We start from the raw sequence: 27,667 nt of genomic DNA on the forward strand, positions 1-27,667 counted from the left end.
GCAAAGTGGTCGGAAATGCTGGAGGGCAATTTGAAATCCAACTTTAAGTCAAGTAAAGACACAAAGCACTGGAGTAACTCAGTGGGATAGGCAGCATCTCTGGAGAACAAGGCCAGGTAATGTTTCGGATCCTACACAAAGTCAAATAAAATGAACCACAATATGGAGATGGGTAGAATATGTATTTATTTTGTATTGAGATACACCAAGTTGAATTGATGCAGATTAAGTCTGTTCAAAATAAGCTATGACCTGGCTTCTACACCATTCAGGACTGGTTGACTCTTCCTCCTCGGTTCAAGAGCAATTAGCAATAGCAATAAAAATAAATGCAACTTTTCAGTGATGTTTGCAACCTCTGTGTGATTTCAATAACATACAATGTTTTCACTTGTTAGACAGAGTGGCACAGCGGTAGAGTTGCTGCCTTAAAGCTTCAGAGACCTGAGTTCGATCCTGACTACGGGTGCTGTCTGTACGGAGTTTGTACATTCTCCCTGTGACCGCATGGGCTTTCTCTGGGTGCTCCGATTTCCTTCACATTCCAAAGACATGGGTCAATGGTTCAGCAAATTGTCCCTAGTGTGTAGGATGGAACTAGTGTATGGGTAATGCTGGAGTAACTCAGCGGGACAGGCAGCATCTCTGGAGGGAAGGAATGCGTGACGTTTCAGGTCGAGACCCTTCAGTGTATGGATAATGGCTGGTCGGCGTGGGCCTGGTGGGCCAAAGGGCTTGCTTCCACATTGTATCTAAACTAAACCAAAAGGTCGTGAGGAAATAAACAATATCATTTGTGAAGATGCTTTTTCTCAATTAAAAAAGAACTTGCTGGGCGCACACGTACAAATTTTGCTTGACATACTAAGCTGTGTATTGCTGATCTGATCCACAAAGTAGCACTGCATTATTCTCATACCCTAAGAGTGCCTGTCTTTACAGCATTAATACTCTGATATTGCAGGTTACACAGAATCCAGTTTTGGGATTTGTTGCCATAGCCATTGCAGTATTGTGTTCTGGATTTGCTGGTAAGATATAAACTGATATTTAATAGCACCTTCCCATTAGATGCTAAAATAGTTGCATATTGTATTACAATGTTAGTTCACCATTTGGAATAGTGCTTGTGAAAGCAGGTGTAGGTCATTTAGTTATTTGTATTAAGAGCTTAAAACAAACTAGCAAACTAGTGTCTCTAACTTCTACCATTGGAGTTAGGAGGGAGATAGACCAGCCATGATTGAATGGCTGAGTAATTCTACTCCTATCATTTAAGATTTTTCAATATCTAACCTCTGGGCAATACCAAAGATAGACAAAAGAAGGTACACAAAATTGCTGGGGAAACTCAGCGGGTGCAGCAGCATCTATGGAGCAAAGGAAATAGGCGACGTTTCGGGCCGAAACCCTTCTGGATAGCTGGATTAACTCAGTGGGTCAGATAGCAGCTCTGGAGAGAAGGAATAGGTGACGTTTTGGGTCAAGTCTTCTTCAGACTGGTATCTGGGCAATACCACCCTATGTTCAGTATTTCCATGCTATTGGTTGCACTGACAAGTCTACTGTTGTGCTCCAGTTATGTCTGGCATAGCTGGAGAGTAACAACGCCCTCTCAGTTATAAACATTAGCATTCCATTGAACTCTGAATTTTCGTTTAAAAAAATAACTACATTCCTTTGGATGTCTAATGCATTTAACTTTTCATTATTTGAAGGGTGAATTTATGAATGATTTTTCATTGGTGTTAGTTTGTATTTCTCTCATCTTCTCTCAGTTTAAACTTTAGTGCATCCATTTACATTTCTTGTGGCACCTTCTATCTTTTGATTCAATTTTGGAAACGGGGAATTTGATCTGTTTGCCGCTGGTCAGATGTTGCAAATTTGGAGTACCTGTTCTGTATCGCTGTTCCCTGTCGTCTCCTCATCTGCTATTTTAAACAGGTCAACAATTTGGCCTCTGCACCCTATTCACGAGGGTAGAATATGCTGTTTTGCCTAAAATAATGCTAATCTGTCGTGTGCCTGCAGGTGTCACGAAAATCTGGAAGTAGTTTAATGATGTGTGTAATTAAGTATTCAATAACAGGTGTTTAGTTGTCAAGCTTGACCAAGATAGCTAACTATAACAGATGCCGATTGTGTAGTGCAATGAAATACTCTGTTAGTGGTTCAGAGCCTTGTGTAAATAGGCAGGCATACTATTTCTTGTAGGAGGTGCCTAGGGATATAAACAAGCATGAGAACCTGTATGAATCAATTTTTGCAGAACTAGCTGGGGCCAAATCAACCACTCCCAAAATATGGAGGCTCTACTAGGCTGAAGATATGCAAAGCACAGGAATTTACAATAGGTCTTCAGCATAATAGAGATTTAAAACAGCACTGGAAGTGTTCAATGCTAGATTGATTTTACAGAATATTACAAACAATTACTAAAAGAAAAGTTTCCTAAATAGTAGGGCATTAAGAGCCATATTAATCTTATTATAAGCTTATTTCCTGAGGCAAGAATATTAACCTTCTAACTCCACATTGAGAGCGTTTAGTTTTAGGTGTTGTTTGAACAAATTAATCTTGTAACATAAGTTTTAAATGTTTTTACATTTTATTCCAATTTTAGGTGTTTATTTTGAGAAGGTTCTAAAATCCTCTGACACCTCTCTGTGGATCCGTAACATACAGATGTATATTTCTGGCATTGTGATCACTGCGTTTGGAGTTTATTTGAATGATGGTGCCCAAGTTCTGGAGAAAGGCTTTTTCTTTGGATACACCCACTGGGTTTGGATTGTTATATGTGAGTACAATGACTTTCATAATGGGTGGATGTACACTAGGTATTCTATTGCATTATTAATTATGTGAATGACAACATTAAGAACCACAAAGCAGTCTTAATTTATCCCAGTAAGAAAATGGGATTTCACTGAGCAAACTTGATTAACTTTAGGTAGCCTCTTTTGGTGTCCTTTTTGAAAGGTGACTTTTGTCTGAAGCTCTCTTGCATTCCCTCTTAGTTTATTGTCATGTGTACCGAGGTACAGAAAAGCTTTTGTTGTGAGCTAACCAGTCAGCGGAAAGACAATACATGATTACAATTCAGTCATCCACAGTGTTCACATACATGATAAAGGGAATAACGTTTAGTACAAGATAAAGTCTGATCAAAGATAGTCTGAGAGTCATGAATGAGGTAGATAGTTCAGGACCACTCTCTAGTTGTTCTTAGGATGATTCAGTTGCCTGATAACTGGGAAGAAATGGTCCCTGAATCTGGAGTGTGTGTTTTCACACTTCTATACCTTTTGCCCAATGGGAGAGGGGAGAAGAGCAAGTGATTATTTTTATATCAACTTTCCTCCGTACAACCAAAACTAATGACAAGCTTTTGTACGTGGTCTTTTATGACTCTTGAGCCACATTATGTAGATTTAGAGTTTAAAACTATATCAGTAATTAAATTAATTTCTCCATTGATGTGCCAATCTTCCTAACACTGAAAATGGGATCAGCAAACACATGGTACAGATTTTTAAAATGCAAATAGAGTCTTCAACAAGTGGAGTAAGCAGAGGATTTCGGCATGTATATTGGAACATTAAATTTTGCATTTCGGTTGAATCAGTGTTTTACTAAAGATGCTCATTTTATGGGGTCAACATTATCTGAGTAATAATCAGGAGGCTCGGTATCCTTCCCAAAAGTCGAGACTTGCCACTGGAATTGAGACAGATGGTTTCACAGATCTCTGCAAGTAGTCAACCACCCTCTTCACCTTGTTTCCGACTCTTACATCTGCACATTGAAATGCAGTAGTTGGAAGTTAGCTGGAGTTCCTAGGTCTGCACTGCTGGGTCTGTTAGCGCCATGATAGTGAGGGTGGGTGGTTGCTGTCAACATCGAGTGTGGCAGAAGGCCAGACAGAAGATGATTTGGTCCAATAAAACCACATTGATCTATAATTGCATCAATTTATTGGCTGGCTTGGGTGTACAGCATTAATGAATGGAATGACTGAATCTAACCTGCAGCTTGGCCATCCTCCTGATTTGTTCCCTGATGTTCCAGATAGAACAATGAAATTCTGCAAGTAAGAATTTCATTGTTCTATCTGGGACATACGACAATAAAACACTTGATTCTTTATACGTCTCCCTCTAGCAGTGTGCAAACGTATGCATTACATGTCGAGTACATTGTACTAAACTTGGTTATCCTCCCGTTTCACGACCTTGATCATAATTGACAATGTGAAGCAAGATATGTCAGGTGATGATCTGACAGTCACACTCTGTTTTGGAAATTTAACCCTTGCATCACTTGTTGGTTGGGCTAAAAAAAAAAAATGGTGCCATGACCTGGCTAACATTATTAGGAAAGCGCATCAGTGCTAGGATCACGAGTGGTTCTACAACACTCTTCCAACCATCTTCACGGGGCATCGGGGTATGGATTGTGAGTGCCAGTGTTGCCCACAATCTTGACTTAATCTTTTTTAAAATTGTTTAACGAGTGCATCAATTCTTCCAGTGAACTATATAACGTATTACTTTTCTTCCATCTCCACAGTATTAGCTAGTCTTGGCGGGTTGTATACTTCTGTTGTCGTGAAATACACCGATAACATCATGAAAGGATTTTCAGCAGCAGCAGCCATTGTTATTTCCACAGCAGCATCAGTTTTGCTGTTTGGCTTGCAGTTAAGTAAGTAAGAAGTTTCTCGTGCCAGTTTTTTTCAATGATGCCAAGTCTCCTGAGCAAATAGGATTCTGTTTTATTGGATGCAGCCTCGCCATGGTGTGGTTCTGTAATAAAGTAGATATCAATCAGCATATACCAAGATGTTGGGGACTGTGAAGCAAGTGAAATTGCAGAATAATAGATGCAAAGTGCTGGAGTAACCCAGCGAGTCGGTCAACATCTCCGGACAATATGGATAGGTGGCGTTTTAAGTTGAGACCCTTTTTACAGACTTCTTTAATCTGAAGAAGGGTCTGAACCTTAAACATCACCTATCCATGTTCTCCAGAGATGTTGCCTGACCCGCTGAGTTAATTTAGCACCTTGTGTCGTTTATATACCTTTTATATAGTTCTTTGTTTCTATAAATTGGAGAACGTTGCTTTAAAAAAAAAAATACATCAAGGATTTCATATTGTCCTATTCTGTATTAGTAAATGTTAGATGACAATTTATTTCTGTTCTGGCCATAGTACCTTATTTTCTTTTGTTTAATTTCAGCTCTCAACTTTGTAGCTGGGACTATTCTCGTCTGCGTTTCGATATACTATTATGGATTGCCGAAGCAAAATACAAGTACCTTTGTGCAGAGTGAAGTGGAGAAGCACAAAGAGCCGCTGGTGAATAATGTGTGACCACAACACCTCACTCAGCAAAGGACTTGAAAAATCTGACTCTCAGAACTTTTCCCAACTAGGCTGTTGGGGGAAATCACTAGTTATATAAATAACTTCCCCAATGTTATTGATTGTTTGATGCGTTTTCACTGTATCTCCTCGGTGAACGAATGACTTTGGTGCCAATATAGGAATATCCATAACTTATTTATCAAACTAGTTTTTTTTTAAACAATTTAAACAGTTTCATTTTGCCTTTCCAGCAATATATAAACTTTATAAGTTGCCTGTCAGATACATTTAATTTTTTTCGGTGTGCTCATTTTATTTCCTTTGTTGGTGCCTCCAAGTGTGTTCTCCAAGCAAATTTTACGTTGGTATACATTTTAATATTTTGAGCTGGCCCCATTGCATTTGGAAACAGGATTACCCACTTGTCAAATTAACCCACTTGTCAAATTAATCTTGACAGTGTATGGAGCCATTTATATTTCAATTTAAACTACCATAGTCATACAGCGTGGAAACTGGCCTTTCCGCCCAAGCAGCCCCCGCCGACCAACATGTCCCATCTACAAAGCCCCATTTAGCCTGTCAAACCTGTTCCACCTATGGACTGGTATGCATTTTATTATGCTTCACCTTGTGCGTAACCCGAGGTAACTCAATGTTTCTCAAAGAAAATCTGAACAAAACAATGTCTCAATTGTCCAGTACTTCTGTCGCTAGTTGTTTTCAGATAAGTTTTTCTACTGTACATCCTGAGAGCCTCTTTTCTCTTGAATCAATAGAATGGCTAGTTTTGAGAATCGGCCCCAAAATTAATATTTTAAGTCCCCTACTGTCATGGGAACTAGCAGTGTAGTCATAGGTGTGGTCTTTCTAAATGAGGTCAATGAGTAAATATTACCTTCCCTCTATCCCATAAAGAAAAAACGATTATTTGAATTGGTGGTTTCATGTTTCAGAAAGAATGTTGCCTCATTACTACTTCTGTGTTTCACTCAAAAGGAACAGCATGGAGGTGGTAGTGCATTTCAAATGACAGGGAAATGCTGGCATTAAGAATCCTCGCTTATAACTGATGGTCCTTTTTGAGTGAGATGTATGTGGATCTAGTGTATTATGGACAATTCTTGCAATGAAGGAACAGGATTTAATGTCTCTGTGACAGGTGGAAAGAAGACATTTATTGTAGTGGGAAAAGTTAGTATGTAGTTAGTTTGTATTCCCTACAGGACATGTCTATAGATCATTTTAGCCATGTTATCCACTTAGATATAAACCAAAACTTGGCTATGTGTCAGAGTTCAAGCCTGTTTTGTGTGAGCCAGCTATGTAACAGTTGCACTAAATGAGCAGTTCTGCTTGTGTATGTTAGGGTTGCATTGATGTGATGGGTTTGTGCCTTAAACAAATGGTTAATGTCAGGATAAAGCGGATATATTTCTGACTGAAGAAGGGACCTAATCCGAAACGTCACCTATCCATATTCTCCAAGAATGCTGCCTAACATACTGAGTTACTCTATAAATCAGCATCTGCAGTTCCTTATTTCTACATTCAGACATATCTTTTGTATAGCCCTATAATTGTGCATAATATTTCAAATTATGTTTCTCAGACTTTCTTGCTTTAGAAAAGGTTGGTATAAATTGCATATGTTTGATTTGTAATTTGATGGGAGATTATTAATCCATAATAATTATTTCTGTTGCAATTCTTCCTACCCTTCTGAGAACTTCATTTAAGGAAGTTCTGGTAATGGGTTTTTAATTTCTGTTGCTCTCGATACAAAGCTCTCCCACATGGCTAAATGCATGGTTTCCATTTAGAACCTCTTCACATTATTAAAGATACAAATTTAACCCGCAGCGAGTAACACCCTGCTCTTTGTTTAATGGAGTGCATTCCCTCCCAGACCTGCACTTAAGCTTTTTTAATAATCTAGATAAATTATAACATTTCTGAAGTAGGTACCTCAAATTGAATGAAAGTTCTAATTTTAATATTTTGGATCAGAAGGCAGTAAAATGCTTTTTAATGTTGCCCTTGTATTTAAAAAAAAGTCAGCCTAGAATTATCTGAATCAGACCATGTAAAAAACAACTATAGATGTCATTTTTTTTGTTCTCTTTCCCTGAACACATGGTTTTGGTGATCATAGAATGTTGTCATGTATTAACATTTCTCTGTTCACCTCGGTTTAGACTGAGGACTATCCCCAAGGTTTTCCCCTGCTTTTCACATTGCTTTAGTGAAACAGATTCAACCTCAAAAGCTGGTTTCAAACCATAACATTGAGCACTGAAAACAGCTGTTTCTATTCCATTCTTTACCTGCTCAAGTGCTTGTATTCAATTTGAACTTTTTTTTCCCCTGATACCAAATGAAAATATTAAATCTTAGATTCCTATTTCCAATACATACCAGCCCAAGGGTGCACAGATGATGATGTATGCTCTTAGTCTTTTTAAATGATCATTTGGATCGGTGATTCTCCCACTTGCTTTAAAAATACTTTTGTACTTCAGTTCCAAATTTAAATTCTTCTGGGCCTTTCCCCCTCCCATTAAACTGTCCTTTACTTCTTGGAATGTAACCTTTGGTCATTGACTCTTTGTGCCTTCAGCAGTGCAGTAACAACAGACCTGCTGAGCATGACCTCCTTGTACGTGCTAATATATAGTTGTGGTTTGGTGTAGATGGTAATCTCTGCTCTTATGAATATTTGAGCCTTTTATAGCAAACAAGACATTGAATAGGCACTGTTGTAAAATATTTTAAACCATGATTTTGAATGTAGTTTGAAATTAAGAGTGTGATGAGTAAATTTAAACCATAGCCTCAGGCAATCTAAGTACAGATTCCATGCACTAATGATAAGTCTGCTGTTTGTCATTGGAGAGTGAATGATATTTGGAACTGGATTTGTAAATGCCTTTTATGTTTGTATATAATGAGTAGCAAATCAAATCAGAATTTCTGTGCTCCAAATTCAGTGGATCACTATGTGAAAATGGTTGTGGTATATAATGTGGTCATACAAGCCACTGGGAAGGATCTGCTATGGTGGGGTTTTTAAATGTCAATTTGTTTTTGGATGATGTGGAAAATAAATCTTTAAGCAAAATTGGATTGCTTGCAACTAACTGTGTTCAGAAAAGAAACTGAGTAACCAAAACTTGCAAACTGCAATGTTACTACATTATGAAATTGTAGATTTAGTTTTAACTGTGTATGAAATGTTGATCTTTTTGTGCATTGTTTTGATTTACTTTTTAATTTGCAAGGAAATTAATTAACTTGTTTCCATCAAAAGAAGTTCATTGAGAAGCAGAAATGTGATCAGATTCACAATCTTTAACATTTGGAAGTAACAGTCAAGGGAGAGGTTGGGAAGGTGCAATGGAGAAAACATTAGACAGGTCGAGCAGAATGCCAGCTGTGTACACTATGTACCAGGGCATGTATCCTAACAGTACTTTTTGGAGTTTATTCCACATTCATAATTCAGCTTTTTCCATAATTATTTTAATGGATGCCTTGGGACAATCAGACAGGTAATCAATAGTTGTGTGGACTCAGCGGGCCAAAGGGCCTGTTTCTATGCTGTAAATTAGACAGAGCATGGAGATGGAAATCATGTTATCTCCTATCTCCTGATTGTAATAAAATAGCAAACAAAGGACTGACAACCTATTTGATTAGTACAGGTGTCCAGGGCTATGGGGAGAAGGCAGGAGAATGGGGTTGAGAGAGAAAGATAGACCAGCCATGATTTGAATGGCAGAGTAGACTTGTTGGGCCAAATGGCCTAATATCGCTGATGAACCTAAGATGAAAGTAGCAACATCAGCTTTTTTTATAATCAAAACTTTTAAATGGTTAAAATTAGCAACAACCAATTTTATGATCAGATTCAAGAGCATGGCCAAATTAGTATTCTTAAGCCATTGCTTCTTGTCTTTGTTATACTGTACAGACTAGGTCTGTCAATCTGCTTGTGACATATTGCCTTGTTTAAAGTTAGGCAGATAGACACTGTTCTAGGTGACTTATTTTTAATGTCAGGAGAATGTTTTTCATTGCTATTTTAAGCATATATTAACTTTGGGAGGTGATTGATTAGTTCACACTATCACATGAGAAGATGATTGAATGTCATTTAATCTCCAGCATAGAGCTTTGGAATGTAATTCTAGCTGAGGGCGTCAAGTATCATTTTGTGCAAAACAAGAGGTTTTCCACTGAGAAGAATACATGACTGATTTTACAACCAATGACACTACCACCCACATTGGCTTGGGTCACCTTCTCACAGTAGAAATCCATGATGGGGTGAACTAGGCAGCCAACATGCTTAACTGTACTTAAAAGAAAAAAAATTTAAACAAGTTTGTTCAATTCTATACTGATGTAATTTAAGCCTATAACACATTATCTAAGTGGCTTCAGGTTGTTCTGAGTTGTGATTTTTGGCTCATTGACACGCCCTAAACAATTAATTGATGCACTAGCACAATATCATGAATCCAACTCGAACTTAAGTGGTTATCTCTGTAAAACAGATTGTATAGTATCAGCCTTGTTTTTCTCTAGCCTTCCTTTCTTCCCTGGGCCACATGAATTGGGGACATCTGCCACAGACAGACGGACGGATGCCTGTTCTGAGTTACTGTCACTGGGGGGGTGGGGCAACATCAGGTGACCTTTCCATTGGGCTTACTCTTCTCTTACATACTCAAAAGCAGTTTTACTTTTGGCTTGATCAGCTATTGTAAACATCTGTATAGTCACATCTTTACCTAGGTTTTGCCAAATCATTTAATGACTGTCCCAAATGCTAGTTTAATCACATCTTGTCCACCGGAGTTATACCAAGGAGCTTCATTCCGTTGGCGAGTACAGAAGAGATTCCTTCGAAGAGTAGAAGTCTTGCCTAGAATAAGTGAAAAGAGGTGGATTATCTTTTGGGATTGAACACCATGAATAAATCGCAATAACAGCCACCAATACCCTCTTAACTATCTAGTTTTTAAAATTCTCACTCACTGCTAAATTTAGCTTTCCCTCTCTTGCATGGATGAAGAATCTCATTCCCCACTGAATCATATAAATGAATGTTCAGCACAGATGTTGTGGGTGGAACCCGTTCCTGTTCTGTAAAGTTACTAAACTACAAGGTCCCATCCCAGAGATTATGTACACAACTGCTGTGACAATCAAGGGTTGGGTCATTTACAAGAACATTGCTGGAACTCATATTGCCTCAGAAATCAAATGTCCCCCAAGTTCATGCAACAAAATAACTTGTCATTTCAATATTCATATAAATTCTGTATGATGATTACTGCCAAACCAGCATAACAATGTATACTAACCGTTGCTATTTCTGGTAAGCTGCCCTTAATATGCAGAGTCCTGTGTGCTATAGATGCAAGGCGACTGCAAAAAGAAAAACTGCATCAGCATTGTTATAAGTAACAAGGTATAGTGATTCAAAAGCCATTCCTTTCAATTTATTTTTCCACAATGAGTTTCCTCAGCTACCAACCAGATGAGACGTCAATTCTAGAAGGTGCTTGGACAAGCCGGCTGAAAGGTGCTCAGCCACAAATGCAGGGCTCAGACTCTGCTGCAATACATTCCCATCCACAAGTTCTCACAAGATGGCAGGTTAGGCACTGAACTATACCTTACCGTTTGTGACAGAAGGACCATTAGGGCGGACCTGGGTTAGATCCCGACTCCAGGTTATTGTCTATGGAGTTTGTATGTTCTCCCTGTGACCTGCATGGGTTTTCCCCGAGTACAGGTTTGTAGGTTAATTGGCTTGGTGTAAAATGTACAGAAAATTGTCCCTAGCGCGGGTAGGGTGGTGTTAATGTGGACCGAAGAGCCTGTTTCCACTTTGTATCTCTAAACATTAAAAAAGTGGAGAAAACCAGGAAAATATTGAATTACTGGAAATATTTAATTGCAATTTTAAGCACTGGAGTTCTGATTTTAATAATAAATTTGGCAATATTCAAAAAAAGCCATGACAACATTCAAATCAAGTTCTATAGTCGTGATATCAAAGGTGCAGTGTTCCAACACAAAGAAAAATGTGGGAGAAAACAGGGCACCCAGAAAAAAACCCCACGAGGTCAAAGGGAGAAAGTATATGCTCCATTCAGACCGTATCAAACCTAAGTCTCCAGCACAGTAAGGTAGCAATTCTTAACGCTGCGTCACTGTTGTCCTCCAGTGAAGAAATGTTTTTCATTTCCGTTCCAAATGGCATTGGTTTGTTACGAGTATTTGAAAATGAAAGTTTTGTTTTGCATGTTATCTAGGTCAATCATAACATGCACAACTAGGATCAAACTATACATGAAAATCGAAGGTAGACAAAAGTGCTGGAGAAACTCAGCGGGTGCAGCAGCATCTATGGAGCGAAGGAAATAGGCAACGTTTCGGGCCGAAACCCTTCTGATTATAGTGTTAGTTACAGAGAAAGTGAAGATGTAAATCGGGCATGGGCCACAACATAGTAGATTGGGAGAACATCCTATAATGGCAGACTCATTTTGGCCATTCCTTGATTTACCAAAGGGATGCTGTGCTAAATATTGTTTGTTCAGCTCAAAGGCCAAAATACATCATGAGAACATTGGCATAAATGCATGACATGCATGGTGTGTTATTTGTTAAAACAAAAAGTATAGTACAAAAAGCCTTCGACAAGGTCCCACACAAGAGATTAGTGTGCAAAATTAGAACACATAGTATTGGGGGTATGGTATTGACATGGATGGAGAACTGGTTGGTAGGCAGTGACAAGTGGGTTGCCACAAAGCTCAGTGCTGGGACACCAGTTATTTACAAAGTAAACTATTTTGAAGAAGGAATTAAATGTAACATCTCCAAGTTTGCGGGTGACACAAAGCTGGGTGGAAGTGTGAGCTGTGAGGAGGATACTATGAGGCTGCAGAGTGACTTGGATAGGTTGGGTGAGTGGGCAGATGCAGTATACTGTGGATAAATGTGAGGTTATCCACTTTGGTGGCAAGAACAAGGCGGCAGATAATTATCTGTATGGTGCCAGATTAGGAAAAGGGGAGGTGACATGAGACCTGGGCGTCCTTGTACATCAGTCACTGAAAGTAAGCATGCAGGTACAGCAGGCAGTGAAGAAAGCAAATGGCATATTTGCCTTCATAGCGAGGGGATTTGAGTATAGGAGCAAGGAGGTCTTACTGCAGTTGTACTGGGCCCTGGTCAGACCACACCTGGAGTATTCTGTGCAGTTTTGGTCTAGTTTGAGGAAGGACATTCTTGCTATTGAGGGAGTGCAGCGTAGGTTCACCAGGTTAATTCCCAGGACGGCGAGACTGACATGATAAAAGAATGGATCGACTGGGCTTGTATTCACTGGAATTTAGAAGGATGAGAGGAGATCTTATAGAAACATAAAACTATTAAGGAATTGGACAGGTTAGATGCAGGAAAAATGTTCCCGATGTTGGGGGAGTTCAGAACCAGGGGTCACAGTTTAAGAATAAGGGGTAGGTCGTTTAGGACTGAGATGAGGAAAAACATTTTCAATCAGAGGGTTGTAAATCTGGATTCCTCTGCCTCAGAAGGCAGTAGAGGCCAATTCACTAGATGTATTCAAGAGAGAGTTGGATATAACTCTTCGGGTCAATGGAATCAAGGGAAATGGGGAGAAAGCAGAAAAGGGGCACTGATTCTGGATGATCAGACATGATCATATTAAATTAAATGACAGTGGGCTGAATGGCCTACTCCTGCACCCACTTTCTACATTTCTAATCTATTTCAGCAGGTCTGTCATATATCAAGGAATTTTGTAACAGTGATCCTTGGCTTTAGACACTCAAGCTCAGAGAAACATAATTTGCCGAATCCATTCTGTAAAGCCCAGTGAAAGACTTGTTTGTTTCAGTAACTATCTTGATTACATCCTCAAGTCATATGTGCATTGTGAGGAAATAAATTTAAATTAAGTGATAATCCACAAAAATCTTAATAGTGAATCATGGGTGGCCTGGATGGAGAGGATGTGTCCACTAGTCGGAGAGTCTCGGAGCACAGGCCATAGTCTCAGAATGAAAGGACGTACCTTTAAAAAGGAGATGAGGATTTTTTTTTTTTAAATCAGAGGATGGAGAATCTGGAATTTATTGCCACAGACGGCTGTGGGGGCCAAATCATTGGGTGTTTTTGAGGCGTGGTTGACAGATTTTTGATTTGATATGAGGGAAAAGACAGGAGAATGGGGCTCAGAAGGAAAGATTAATCAGCCATGATTGAATGGAGGAGTAGACAGACGATGGGCCGAATGTCCTAATTCTGCTCCTCTAACTTATGAACCAGATTCTAGTAAGGAATCCACCCCAATTTTCAGAAAACAAACCACATTATGTAACCTCGAACATCTACAAATGTCATCAATTGTGCAGAAAATGCATATACCTCAACATTATCAGGTAGTTAACAAGATGTCTGGGTTGGAGATCCTCTGAAACTTGATAAAGAACTTCATCATACCTTTAAAAAAAAAGCAATCAACATTACTGAACTTGCCATTACATTTCATAGCATTTTAAGATTAATAAAAACAACTCAATTATTTCCATTTAAATCCTGAATAATATTTTTCAGTACATTAAATTTGTAATTAATATATACTTTTAGGAATTGTTGTAAATCATCTTTACAAGGACGTATTTTAACAAGTTAAATGAAACATGACTTTTCAAAAAACTTAAATGCTCTCCAGCTGATACAGTAAACTTGGTTAAAAAAAAAAACAGCACAGCACAGACATTAACAAATACATGGTAGGTACACAAAAAAGCTGAAGAAACTCAGCGGGTGCAGCAGCATCTAACAAGTAGCCTTTATTCTCATTCAGACCTTGCGGTCTGAACAAAATTTTGTTGCCTTGCAGTCCTACATATAGTAAAAATGACAAAATACACATTAACATCCATCACAGTGAGTTCACCAGGCACCTCCTCACTGTGGTGGAAGGCAAAAGTCTTAAGTCTTTGTCTCATCCCTTCTTATTCTCCCGCTGTCCCCGCCGCCGCTGTCGTCCACTGGGCCCGCGGTCGGGTCGAGTGGCCGCTGCCGCTGGAACGTGCCCCAGCTCCGAGGCCAGGCCGCTGTCCCCGCTCCGAGGCCAGGTCGCCGCTGCCGCTGCTCCAGCTCTGAGGCCAGGTCGTCGCTGTCCCCGCTCCGAGGCCAGGTCGCCGCTGCTCCAGCTCTGAGGCCAGGCCGCCGCTGTCCCAGCTCCGAGGCCAGGTCGCCGCTGTCGCTGTCCCCGCTCCGAGGCCAGGTCGCCGTTGTCCCCGCTCCGAGGCCAGGCCGCCGCTGTCAAAGTCACTGCTGCCCAGCTCCGAGTTCTGGTCGCCGCTGCCGCTGTCCCAGCCGCCGCTGCCGCTGCCCCAGCTCCGCCATTAGGCCTCGGCGCAGGCGGAGACGGGGGATACGACAAAAGACAAAAGAAGTCGCATCCCCCGAAGGAAGAGACCAAAAACGTGTACCCCCCCACCCCCCACCCCCCACATACACAACATAATAAACCAAAAATCAACTAAACAGGACAAAAGAACAACACAAAAAAAGAAAAAAACAGACAGATTGCAGGCGAGCCGCAGCTGCTGAGGCAGCGCCGCCATCTTTTGGAGCGAAGGAAATAGGCCGAAACCCTTCTTCAGACCTTTTTTGTTTCTCCAGCTTTTTTGTGTACCTTCGATTTTCCAGCATCTGCAGTTCCTTCCTAAAAACAACCAACTTGCACTATTTTTTTGTACACAGATGTTAATTGGAGTGTCTTCTCAATCATACAATAAAATAAGATTGCCTTTGCCAACCAAGATGTCCCACTTACAAGATGGCCCATGCCCCTCAAAATCTTTCCTAAATATGTACCAATCCAACTGTCTTTTAAATGTTGTTATAGTATCTGCCTCCTCTGGCAGTTGATTCCATTTACCCACCACCCTCTGTGTAAAAAACAATTGCCCCTCAGGTTCACATTAAATCTTTCCCCTCTCACCTTAAACCTGGTTCTTGATTCCGGGTAGAAGTTTCTGTGCATTTACTCTATCTATTTTCCTCATGACCTAATACACTTCGAAGAAAACCCCTCATCCTCCTACTCTTCAAGGAATAAAATCCTAGCCTTCTCAACCTCTCTATAGCTCAATCCCTCAAGTCCAGGCAACATCCTCGTAAATCTTCTCTGCACTCTTTCCATCTTAACACCATCCTGCCTGGATAGCAGGATAGCCAAAAGTCAGGCAGCATCAGTAATGAAACAGTGATGATATTTCAGTTCAAATATCTTTCATCATGATTTCATCATAATTTTAAAAGTGTACTAAATGCAGATGCTGACACAAGAAACATCTACGGAGGACTCTCAATCTGAAGAATGGTCTCGAACCGAAATGTCACCCATTTCCTTTTCTTCAGAAATACTGCCTGATCCGCTAAATTAATCCAGCATTTTGTGCCTATCTCCGTTGTAAACCAGCATCTGCAGTTCCTTCCTACATCTATGGAAGGAATGGACATGCCAGGTTTTAGGTTGGGACCCCTCTTCAGACAGATGTTACTCTGCTGCACATTTAACACGCGCATCCAAGGACAAACTTCCATGCTGATGCTTTGACTGAATTTTTGCTCTTGCGTATTTAAATGTCCAGAGTTTTTTAAAATGAGGCATGACATTTTTTTAGCACAAAGTCCAGAATTTTAAGAAAAATTACTCAACTCTAAGAAATAAAATTTAACCAAGTGCCAAAATTTGTGTATAACATGGAGATTATAGATAGTCACTTAAACGTTAAATTCAGAGGAAGAATGGAATAAAAATAATTTTCACTGCTGGGAAGTAGAGAACTCATCCCTCACGTCTATATTATAAAAATATTATACAGTTTATAGAATTAATAACAAAATAACATGTAATCTGATTTGTACCTGAGGAGATGCTGTAGTACAGCAATTGCCTGAGGATCTTGTAAGTAAGTAGGGTTGAACTGTATCTTTGTCCCGTTGTCACACTGTCTCTGTAAACTGAATTTATGGTTGTCAACATATCAAAAAGAACAGTGCAGGACCCTTTAGAACTGTAGTCAAAATTAATAATACCATGATTTGGCAAAAAATGCTGGAGTAACTCAGTGGGACAGGTAGCATCACTGGAGAGAAGGAATGGGTGACGTTTCGGGTCTGAAGAAGGGTCTCGACCCGAAATGTCATCCATTGCATCTCTCCAGAGATGCTGCCTGGCCCGCTGAGTTACTCCAGTTTGTGTCTATCTTCAGTTTAAACCAGCATCTGCAGTTCCTTCCTACACACTGCCATGATTTGGCCCGATTACAGTTTAATGAAATTCATCAACTTGTGTCATGTGGTTTTACTTTCTGTTTGCTAATATTCTGTTTGCTAATATTTTTTTTTTTTGTCCCGTTGAGGGTAGAGGGTATAGTTTGTAGTGGGCTTTTAAATGTGTATGTGTGGGGGGCTGGGGGTGGGTGGGGGAAACGTTTAAATCTCTTCCCTGCACGGGGACCCGACCTTTTCCCTGTCGGGTCTCCGTTGTTGTTAGGGCCTAGCACCGTGGAGCGGCCTCCAACCGGAACGACCTGGGGTCTCAAATCACGGAGCCTGCGGAGCTGCGGACCTACCAACGTGGAGCTGGCCAGCTTCGGAGCGTGGAGAGCTGCGGTGGCGCGCGGCTGCGACCCGACTCCGGTGAATGGTGACACCGGGAGCTCGCGGGTCCCCGGTGGGAGACTGCTTTGCGGGGCACCGGCAACGGCGACTTCTCCCGCCCGAATTGCGGGGTTGAAAGTGACCTGGAGCAGGGCCTTACATCGCCCGGCCCGGCTTAAACAGCCGCGGGACTTGCTAGCGCCCGCCAGGGGCTTTGACTTTGACATCGGGAGAAGAATGGAGTGCAGGGGAGAGACAAGACTTTGCCTTCCATCACAGTGAGGAGGAGATTCACTGTGATGGATGTTTGTGTAAATTGTGTTGGTGTGTGTCTTGGTTCTTTTCTTGTATGACTGCAGAAACCAAATTTGTTTGAACCTCATGTGAGGTTCAAATGACAAATAAATGGTATTGTATTGTAAATGGTATTGTATTCAACAGCAATAAAATAATGAAGGTTTTTATAATGGGTCCACTTAACTCTGTGGCTAGCTAAGGCACTTCTAAGGGCATTCATGAACGAACTGTGCTGCCATTATTCCAAAGTCCCACATAGACCACACTAGACAAGGATAGCAGATTTCCTACGCTGAATGACATTGGTAAACTAGATAGGATTTTATAACAATTCAACAGTTTTACTTGTGCCTCCCCCACCTCCTGATTTATTTAATTACTTGAATTTAAATCCACTGATTGCAATCAGCATTTGATTTATTGTCTCCAGATCAATAGTGCCTGGCCTCTGCACAAACATGTTTTTTTCCTGCTTAGCCGCTAACATCTTACTAGGTTAGATACCAAAAATATGACTCATTTTTTTGGTGTCTAACCTATTAAGATGTTAGCGGCTAAGAAGGAAAAAAACAAGTAGCACAATGGCATTGTTATGCCTATAGTTTTCCATTATGTCTTTTAACCATGAGGATTGGGATGGATGATGAAGTCAACTGTGAAGCATATTGGCGAGTTGGGAAAGGATTTTCACTTTTCTGGTTCCTTTCTACAATGGAGCAGCTGGTTGAGCTGCTGCATCACGGCCACCGACCCGGTTCGATCCCGATCTTGGGTGCTGTCTGTGTGGAGTTTGCATGTTTTCCCCTGTGACTGCATGGGTTTTCTCCGGGTGCTCTGGTTTCCTCCCACATCCCAAGACACACGGTTAATAGGCCTCTGTAAATTACCTCGAATGTTTAGGGAGTGGATGAGAAAGTGGGTCAACGAAGAAATAGCAGGAGCGGATGATCGATGGTCAGGATGGATTTGGTGGGCTGAAAGGCCTGATTCCATGCTGTAGCTTTCAATCATTTCAATCTCATAATGCCAATGAAGTAATCATGTTTAAACATGTATGACAATCAGCCTCTTCTGCCTCATCTTCATCCCAAAATAATGCAATTAAACATTTGAAAGGGACCAGTTTGCTTAATATTTAACACCCTGTTGCTGAAGATTTTGTCAATCGTTTTACAGATATGTCTTACCTACATAGCCTGGCATGTGTATATTGCAGGTACACTCCAGTATCTCCCTGGCTTTGGAGTACACGATCCCAGTCAAATTCATAATCAGCCAAAAGGGGACCTTTGAAATCCTACAAATTATAAATTAAAATCATTTAATTTTCAACATTTTACAAAACCCAAATGAAAAATTAGGAAAAACAGGCGTTGCACGTGAATCCACCATTGCGATAATATAGAGGTTTACAAAGAATTGGACATGCGATATACAGTGCCCTCCGTAATGTTTGGGACAAAGACCCAGCATTTATTTATTTGCCTCTGTACTACACAATTTGAGATTTGTAATAGAAATAATCACTTGCGGTTAAAGTGCACTTATCAGATTTTATTAAAGGGTATTTTTATACATTTTGGTTTCAACATGTAAAAATTACAGCAGTGTTTATAGTCTCCCATTTCAGGGCACCATAATGTTTGGTGCACAGCAATGTCATATAAATGAAAGTAGTTACGTTTAGTATTTTGTTGCATATCCTTTGCATGCAATGACTGCTTGATGTCTGCGATTCATGGACATCACCAGTTGCTGGGTGTCATCTCTGGTGATGCTCTGCCAGGCCTGTATCGCAGCCATCTTTATCTTATGCTTTTTTGGGAGCTAGTCCCCTTCAGTTTTCTCTTCAGCATATAAAATGCATGCTCAATGGGTTCAGATCGGGTGATTGACATGGCCACTCAAGAATTGACCATTTTTTAGCCTTGAACTCCTTTGTTGCTTTAGCAGTATGTTTGGGATCATTTGTCTTGCTGTAGAATGAACCGCCGGCCAATTTGTTTTGAGGCATTTATTTGAGCAGATAGGATGTGTCTATACACTTCAGAATTCATTATGCTACTACCATTAGCAGTTGTATCATCAATGAAGATAAGTGAGACAGTACCTTCAGCAGCCATACATGCCCAGGCCATAACACCCCCACCACCGTGTTTCACAGATGAGGTGGTATGCTTTGGATCTTGGGCAGTTCCTTCTCTCCTCCATACTTTGCTCTTTCCATCACTCTGATATAAGTTAATCTTCGTCTCATCTGTCCACAAGTTCTTTTTCCAAAAGTTGCTCTTTTAAGTACTTCTTGGCAAACTGTAACCTAGCCATCCTGTTTTTGTGGCTAACCAGTGGTTAGCATATTGCAGTGTAGCCTCTGTATTTCTGTTCATGAAGTCTTCTGCAGACAGTGGTCATTGCCAAATCCACACTTGACTCCTGAAGAGTGTTTCTGATCTGTCAGACAGGTGTTTGGGGATTTATCCTTATTATAGAGAGAATTCTTCTGTCATCAGCTGTGGAGGTCTTCCTTGGCCTGCCAGTCCTTTTGCGATTAGTAAGCTCACCAGTGCTCTCTTTCTTCTTAATGATGTTCCAAACAGTTGGTTTGGGTAAGCCTAAAGTTTGGCTGATGTCTCTAACAGTTTTATTCTTGTTTCTCAGTCTCATAATGACTACTTTGACTTTGGCACAACTTTGGTCCTCAAGTTGATAAACAGCAATAAAAGTTTCCAAAGGTGATGGAAAGACTGGAGGAAAGACTAGGTGCTGAGAGCTCTTATACCTGCAGTAAGGAGGCATTTAAACACACCTGAGCAATTACAAATGCTTTTGAAGCCATGTGTCCCAAACATTATGATGCCCTGAAATGGGGAGACTGTATAAAACACAGCTGTAATTTTTACATGGCGAAACCAAAATGTATAAAAATACCCTTTAATAAAATCTGACAATGTGCACTTTAGCCACATGTGATTATTTCTATTACAAATCTCAAATTGTGGAGTACAGAGGCAAATAAATAAATGATGGGTTTTTGTCCCAAACGTTAAAGAGGGCATTATAGTTATTAACTTAAATCAATTGATGGCAATTATGTTAGGTTCCAGCTTGCTTCCTGCAACCCACATGTGGTTAAATGCAACCCAAATAGACAATACACATTTTGCAGGGAGAGCGGCAGCTGCAATGTACCACCAACCGCTACCCAAAGCCGTCCCCTCACCCCACAACACTTTTTCCTTTCATGGTAATTTGTCAGGAATATAGGTGATCAGTACAACAAAATACTTTTTTTTCTGCCTTGTTGACAGTTCGTGTAAACTGTGAACTGTGAATTGAAACTTCAAAACAATCTCCCAACTTGCAATTGAAGCAGGACTACCGAGGTTCACCAGATTAATTAATGTGATGGTGAGTTAGTGCTGACCAGGGAGTTTAAGCAAACTGGGCCTCTGGAAATTGCCCCGAGAGTGTAGGGAGCGGATGACAAAGTGGGATAAAATAAAACTAGCGTGAATGGGTGATCGTTGGTCTGCTTGGACTCGCTGGGCCACAGGGGCTGTTTTCTTGCTATATCTCCAAACGAAAGTTGTTCAAATTTAATCGCAGCAGTAGAGTATGGTGCCACAGGGATTGGACAGGCCAGATGCAGGAAAATGTTCCCGATGTTGGGAGAATTCCAGAACCAGGGATCAAAGTTTAAAAATAAGGGATAGGCCATTTAGGACTAGAATGAGGAAAAACATTTTCACCCAGAGAGTTGTGAATCTGTAGAATTCTCTGCCACAGAAGGCAGTGAAGGCCAATTCATTGGATGTTTTCGAGAGGGTTAGATTTAGCTCTGAGGGCTAACGGAATCAAAGGAAATGGGGTAAAATCAGGATACTGATTTTGGATGATCAGCCATGATCATATTGAATGGCTTTGCTGGCCTGAAGGGCCGGATGGCCTACTCTAGCACCCATTTTCTATAGATCACAGAGTTGGCATTCAATCTTTAAGTGGAACCAATAAGATTTATTTGAAGCCTTTAAGCGCATTTGCAAATAATATAGCCATTCAAATGGAGGAACAATGTGCAAGAACAGAGTGGAGAGTCATGAACGCATTACTTTAAGCACTGTCATTCACGAAACGCAACGTGGAGATTAGATACTCGCCCAAAAATAGAAAATGTTACGCAGCAGAAATGTCAAGATCCTCGACAACAGGCCCAAACAAGATGCCGTGTGTGTAATGATAATGTCCAAGGACAGTCTCAAAAAGCATTATTGATTTGTCTGCATACAACAATGTCTCAATTCAGTTTAGTTTATTGTCATGTGTACTGAGGTTCAGTGAAAAGCATGTGTTGCGTGGTAACTAGTCAGTGGAAAGACAATACACGATTACAATCGTGCCATTCACAGTATACAGATACATGATAATGGGAATAACGTTTAGTGCAAGCCAGTAAAACCCAATTAAGGATAGTCCAAAGGTCGCCAATGAGGTTCAGGACTGCTCTCTAGTTGTGGTAGGATGGTTCAGCTGGGAAGAAACTGGCCCTGAATCTGGAGGTGTGTATTTTCACACTTGTATGCCTACTGCCTGATGGGAGAGGGGAGAAGAGGGAGTGACTGGGGTGCGATTTGTCCTTAATTATGCTGCTGGCCTTGCCGAGGCAGCATGAAGTGTAAATGGAGTCAATGGAAGGGAGGTTGGTTTGTGTGATGATCTGGGCAGCATCCACTATTTGCTGTAATTTCTTGTGATCTTGGATGGAGCTGTTCCCAAACCAAACTGTGATGCATCCTGATAAAATGCTTTCTACGGCGCATGTGTGGAAGTTGGTGAGGGTTTTTGGGGACATGCCAAACTTCCTAAGCCTACTGAGTCAGTAGAGGCGTTGATGTGCTTTCTTGGTCGTTGCTTCAATATGGGTGGTCCCGGGGATGTTGTTGGTGATATTTACTCCTTGGAATTTGAAGTTTTCAACCATCTCCACGTCGACACCGTCAATGCAAACTGGGGTGTGCGTACCACTTTGCTTCCCCCTCCAAAATCTTTGCATTAACGGCCATGACCATAGCAGGTACTATTCTTGCATGAATGCAGGGACTGCCAGCAGAGTCAGCTAAGGGACAAACCTGTTGCTCTTGTCATATATGCCTCGTAGCTAAATACAAAACAAATATTGGTGGAGGCATGGGCACACATTGGCCAATACCCTAACAATTTGCCGGTTTGCCAAGAGCGACATTGTGTAGAAAGACACGTTGGCACCATTAAAGATAAATCCGTCATACCCTGGCTCACGGTCTTCTGATCATGGGTTTGGCCGTGTAAACTTGTTTCGCTCAATCCCGAAAACAATACCAGAGATTTAAGGAAGGAATGGAATAAACATTAAGAATGAGCCAGCCTGCTGCCCACAATTAAATGGCATTGATTACCTGAACAATAAGTGCAGCCACACCCACTTTCTCCGCTGTGCTCTCAGGGTCTTCTAGTTCTTTGGTTGCTTCATGACATACATTAAAAAAAACAATTATGTACAAATAACCTGTGAATCATCACCTCAGAAATATAGACGAGAGTGTGCAGAAAGGAGCTGCAGATACTGTTTTTTTTAAACCGAAGATAGACACAAAGTGCTGGAGTCACTCAGCAAGTCAGGCAGCATCTCTGGAGAAAAAGGACAGGTGACGTTTCAGGTCGGGACACTTCTTCAGACTGGAGTCAAGTTGAAAACTGGAGTCTGGAGTTCTTTACTCAGAGAGTGGTAGCTGTGTGGAATGAGCTTCCAGTGGAAGTGGTGGAGGCAGGTTCGATTTTATCATTTAAAAATAAATTGGATAGGTATATGGACGGGAAAGGAATGGAGGGTTATGGTCTGAGTGCAGGTAGATGGGACCAGGGGAGAATAAGTGTTCGGCACGGACTAGAAGGGCCGAGATGGCCTGTTTCGGTGCTGTAATTGTTATATGGTTATATGAATTATTTTAGCCAAAAGGTGGTGAGTCTGTGGAATTCATTGCCACAGACGGCGGTGGAGGTTAAGTCAGTGGGTATTTTTGAAGCGGAGATTGACAGGTTCTTGATTCGTAGGGGTTATGGGAAGAAGGTTGGAGAATGGGGTTGAGAGGGAAAGATAGATTAGCAATGGTGGAGTAGACTCAATGGTCAAAATGGCCTAATTCTGCTCTTATGACATGAGTTTATCCAACTTACCCGTCAGGACTCTCGCTTTGAAATAGTGGCAGGTTAGCCCAACAGCCCTTCCTTCCTCTCTGCCGTGCTCCTGCCTATTCCGTCTACAGACCTTGCTTGCACCGACTTCCAGACTCTGACCTGTTGCACCTCTGATTTGGATCACTTCCCCCTTCCAATCCAGTTTCAACCCCACCCGTGTAGCACTAGACAACCTGCCTGCTGGGAAATGGATTCCCCTTTAGTTCAGTGCAATCCGCTCCTGTTGTACAGGTAGGTCACCTCTGCCCCAGGAGCGATACCAATGGCCCAAAAATGGGAATCCCTGCACCAACACCCAAGCCATGAATTCACCTGTCATATCTTCCTGCTCTTCCCCCCACTAGTACGCGATAGCGGGAGAAATCTGGAGGTTACTACCCTCCAGGTCCCGCATTTTAACCTTTTGCCTTACACCCCGTATTCACTCTGCAGGACCTCATCCCTTTTCCTACCTATATCATTTGTGCCAACGTGCACAACGACTTCCAGCTGCACATCCCCCATCACGACTCTCCTATCACCATCGTTCTGCCTGACTTCACCATTCCTCCGCTGTGCCTCAGAGCCAGGCTCAATGCTACAGACCATGATGTTTTACATCTCAATAAGCCTCCAAAGCTCCAAATAAATAAAGCCGCAGCTCATCTAGCCTTTCCCGATTACTCAAACTCGCGAGTTCATGTAACATTCTGCATCCTTCTTAACTTAACAACTGGCCAAATGTCTCTGTTAATCAGCTGCACATGAATTGACCATCTACTCGTTAGCACAATCCTGCTGTGGGAATTTCCTGTTCAATAAAATGACCCACCACGGTACTAATTGTACAACAATAGCAATTATTATACTACAATAGCAAATGACTGTATAATTCCTTGGGAAAACCAGAAGATTTGACGGGGCTGCATGAAGTAAAGTCCACCCATTCCAGAATATTTCAGCTGCAGCAATGCAGGTTTTTCCAACAGCTCAGCCAATGTACAAATTGGTCCCATTCTTGGCTATCTTTGCACATCCCCAATCCTTTCCACTCGTCACTTTAATTTCATGTTTCATGTATCCTGTGTTTTTATGACTGTTGGCAGATCGATTTCATTCCTGGGATAAATAAAGTTCTATCGTATCGTGGCTGCAATGACTAATCTCCATTTAGGGAAGCAAATGGTCCTCTTAAAAATGATGAGAAGTTAATGACCAAGCTCTAAGAGTTGAGTACCTACTCTTCGAGGCAGCCATGTTTTGCAGCATCCTGGAGCGTGCTTCATTCAGAACATCTTCCAGAAAAACAACATCTCCTCTCCGAGTCTTCATTCCTTTTACTAACCCAAAAGGTACATGTTGACAGCTGGGGGTAGGGAAAATAGATGTCAATGTGAGTTTCTCCGAACTTTACTAACTGCAAGATTTCTTAAACATTTCAGGGACAAAGTGTATGTTTACAAAGTTTCTGTCACCACCTTGTTTGGGAATTGTAACGAATTTAATAATTAATGTTTTTTTAAATAAATATGTTCAAAATATGAACACAAGTCAAACAATTTCTTTAATTTTATCAACAGCAAAAATTCTGGGCATCTACAATTTATCCCACCAGGTACAAAAGTAATTATTTCTATAAAGTTAATTAAGATTCTACAGAAGAGACAGTGTTGGAGTAACTCAGCAGTTTAGGCAGCATCTCAAGAGAACATGGATAGGACAGCACGGTGGTGCAGCAGGAAAGTTGCTGCCATACAGCATCAGAGACCTAGGTTCGATTCTGACTGTGGGTGCTATCTGTACGGAGTTTATACATTCTCCCCGTGACCGAGTGGGTTTTCCCCGGGTGACCCGGTTTCCTCCCACACTCCAAAAAAGTACAGGTTTGTGGGTTAATTGGCTTTGGTAAAAGTTGGAAACGGTCCCTAGTGTGTAGGATAGTGCTTGTGTACGGGGATCACTGATTGGCATGGACTCCTTGGACAAAAGGCCCTGTTTCCACACTATCTCTAAACTAAACTAAAGGTGACGTTTCGGGCCAGGGCCCTCCTTCAGACTAAAGGATGATTTTGTCCTGAAATATCACCAGTGATGAACTTTACATCGAGAGCATGGGATCTCTTGCCGAGATCACCAGTGGTGGAGCTCCATCCAGCGCGGCCTGTCGGCTTCGGAAGCCGCTGTCTCCGGTAAGGAAGTGGCCGTTCCAGTTTTCCCAAGCCGCTGTGAGGATTCTCCCGACGCCGGAGCACCATCATCCGGCAAGAACGGCCTGGAACATCGGCCCTCCGTAGCGGCGACTACGGAGACCTCAATAGGCCCGACTATGGGTGGACACGGGGATGGGGACTGGACTTTGTGCCTTCCCGCATAATGGGAACCATTGTGGGAGGATGCTTATGTTAAATTTCTTTATTATTGTTATGTTGTTTTCTTTTTTTATGTGCTGCAATGGCAATACACATTTCACTACACCAATTGGTGTATGTGACTAATAAAGAACCTTTGAACCTTTCCACATTTGCCTGAGAGGCTGCCTGACCTGCTGAGTTACTCCAGCATATGTCTTCTTTTGTAAACCAGCATCTGCAGTTCCTTGTTCCTACCATAAGAATCTATAGGATCTATATAATCTCTTAATTTATTTCAGGAATGTCTGGCTGAGCCAGAAAGCTAATGTCCTGATTCAAAGCATCACCTTAAATATATATACCAACAAATTCTCTTCCATCTTAAATGTTAGAATGGCACAAATATTGTGACAGTAACTATTTTGATCATTGACCCATCACATTAAAATTCAGTTGCAAACAAGGTCCATGATATTTGTAATTATGCCAAACTGTCTCCCTTCCCAGGGGCCAGTAATGGAAGCTTGAATTAAAACTATTCAACTGCCCTTTAAGGAAAAGAGTTCCAACAACTCACAAATCTCAGAGGAACAATTTAGTGTCATCTATCTTAAATGACCAGCCACATCGAAGCAATAACCAAGAAAGCACATTCATGCCTCTACTTCCTTGGAAGGCTTAGGAAGTTTGGCATATCCCCAACAATTCTCAACAACTTCTACAGATGCACCGACAAAAGCATTCTTTCAGGATGCATCGCAGCTTGGTTTGGGAACAGCTCCATCCAAGACTGTAAGAAATTGCAGAGAATTGTGGACGCAGCCCAGACCATCACACAAATCAACCTCCCTTCCATCAACTCCATTTACATTTCATGCTGCCTCGGCTAGGCCAGCAGCATAATCATGGACGAGTCTCACTCCCTCTTCTCCCCTCTGGCAAGAAGTACAGAATAGTGAAATCCACTCCTCCAGATTCGGGGACAGTTTCTTCCCTGCTGTTATCAGGCCACAAAATCATTCTATCAACAACCAAAGAGCGGTCCTGGGCTACTACCCACCTCACTGGAGACCCCCGGACTATCTTCAATCGGATTTTACTTTGCACTAAACTTTATTTATTTTATCATTTATCTGTACACTGTGGATGGCTCGATTGTTCTTATGTATAGTCTTTCTGCTGACTGGCTAGCAATGCAACAAAAAGCTATTCACTGTACCACGGTACACATGATAATAAATGAAACAAAACTAAAACTGAACGTGTGATCTCTGTTTTTAAACAGTGATGAAATCCAATTCTAAGTTATCCCACAAGCTGAAACATCCTGTCCATCAATTAGTTACTCACTCTTCTCAACTCCAGAGGATAATATCCTACCATGTTCAAGATAAACCCTCTCCCTCCCAGCCCCAAGCTAGGTTCTTATGATATGCTTTCTTTTATGACCTACCGTTCTGTCCAGTTAAAGCCCAGTATTTTCAGTACGTCAAACATCTGCTGAAAATGTGTGCACTGTTCTTTATCTGTCTGAAGAATACAAGAGCAATCAATATGAACATTGCACCAACAATGTACAGCAAAAAGCTGCTTGGTGCCATATATTTGCTTTTCCAAACCTACTTTCAGGGGTCATTCCTGAATATCAAATTTGAGAGCAACATGCTTCAGGTTGTTTTCAAACTGCAGAAACAAGAAAACTCC

At 41.2% G+C, this 27,667-nt stretch overlaps 2 protein-coding genes across 2 annotated transcripts in view; one reads left to right on the forward strand and one right to left on the reverse strand.

The window, feature by feature from the left end:
- The window catches only part of slc35a1 (solute carrier family 35 member A1), a 29,413-nt gene extending 20,811 nt beyond the window's left edge, over window positions 1-8,602 (forward strand). Inside the window, exons 5-8 of the mRNA XM_033020844.1 lie at window positions 965-1,031; window positions 2,627-2,803; window positions 4,576-4,710; window positions 5,248-8,602. Coding sequence (XP_032876735.1) covers window positions 965-1,031; window positions 2,627-2,803; window positions 4,576-4,710; window positions 5,248-5,381 — 513 coding nt within the window. The 3' untranslated portion in view covers window positions 5,382-8,602. The remainder of the gene's footprint in view (window positions 1-964; window positions 1,032-2,626; window positions 2,804-4,575; window positions 4,711-5,247) is intronic.
- The window catches only part of rars2 (arginyl-tRNA synthetase 2, mitochondrial), a 74,158-nt gene continuing 50,448 nt past the window's right edge, over window positions 3,958-27,667 (reverse strand). Inside the window, exons 13-21 of the mRNA XM_033020843.1 lie at window positions 27,417-27,493; window positions 24,854-24,978; window positions 22,835-22,902; window positions 18,590-18,699; window positions 16,368-16,463; window positions 13,848-13,922; window positions 10,748-10,811; window positions 10,172-10,305; window positions 3,958-4,811 (exon numbers count right to left, since the gene is read on the reverse strand). Of these exons, the coding sequence (XP_032876734.1) occupies window positions 10,219-10,305; window positions 10,748-10,811; window positions 13,848-13,922; window positions 16,368-16,463; window positions 18,590-18,699; window positions 22,835-22,902; window positions 24,854-24,978; window positions 27,417-27,493 (702 nt within the window). The 3' untranslated portion in view covers window positions 3,958-4,811; window positions 10,172-10,218. The remainder of the gene's footprint in view (window positions 4,812-10,171; window positions 10,306-10,747; window positions 10,812-13,847; window positions 13,923-16,367; window positions 16,464-18,589; window positions 18,700-22,834; window positions 22,903-24,853; window positions 24,979-27,416; window positions 27,494-27,667) is intronic.

Source organism: Amblyraja radiata, chromosome 5, assembly GCF_010909765.2.
Source record: "Amblyraja radiata isolate CabotCenter1 chromosome 5, sAmbRad1.1.pri, whole genome shotgun sequence".
Classification (NCBI taxonomy): domain Eukaryota; kingdom Metazoa; phylum Chordata; class Chondrichthyes; order Rajiformes; family Rajidae; genus Amblyraja; species Amblyraja radiata.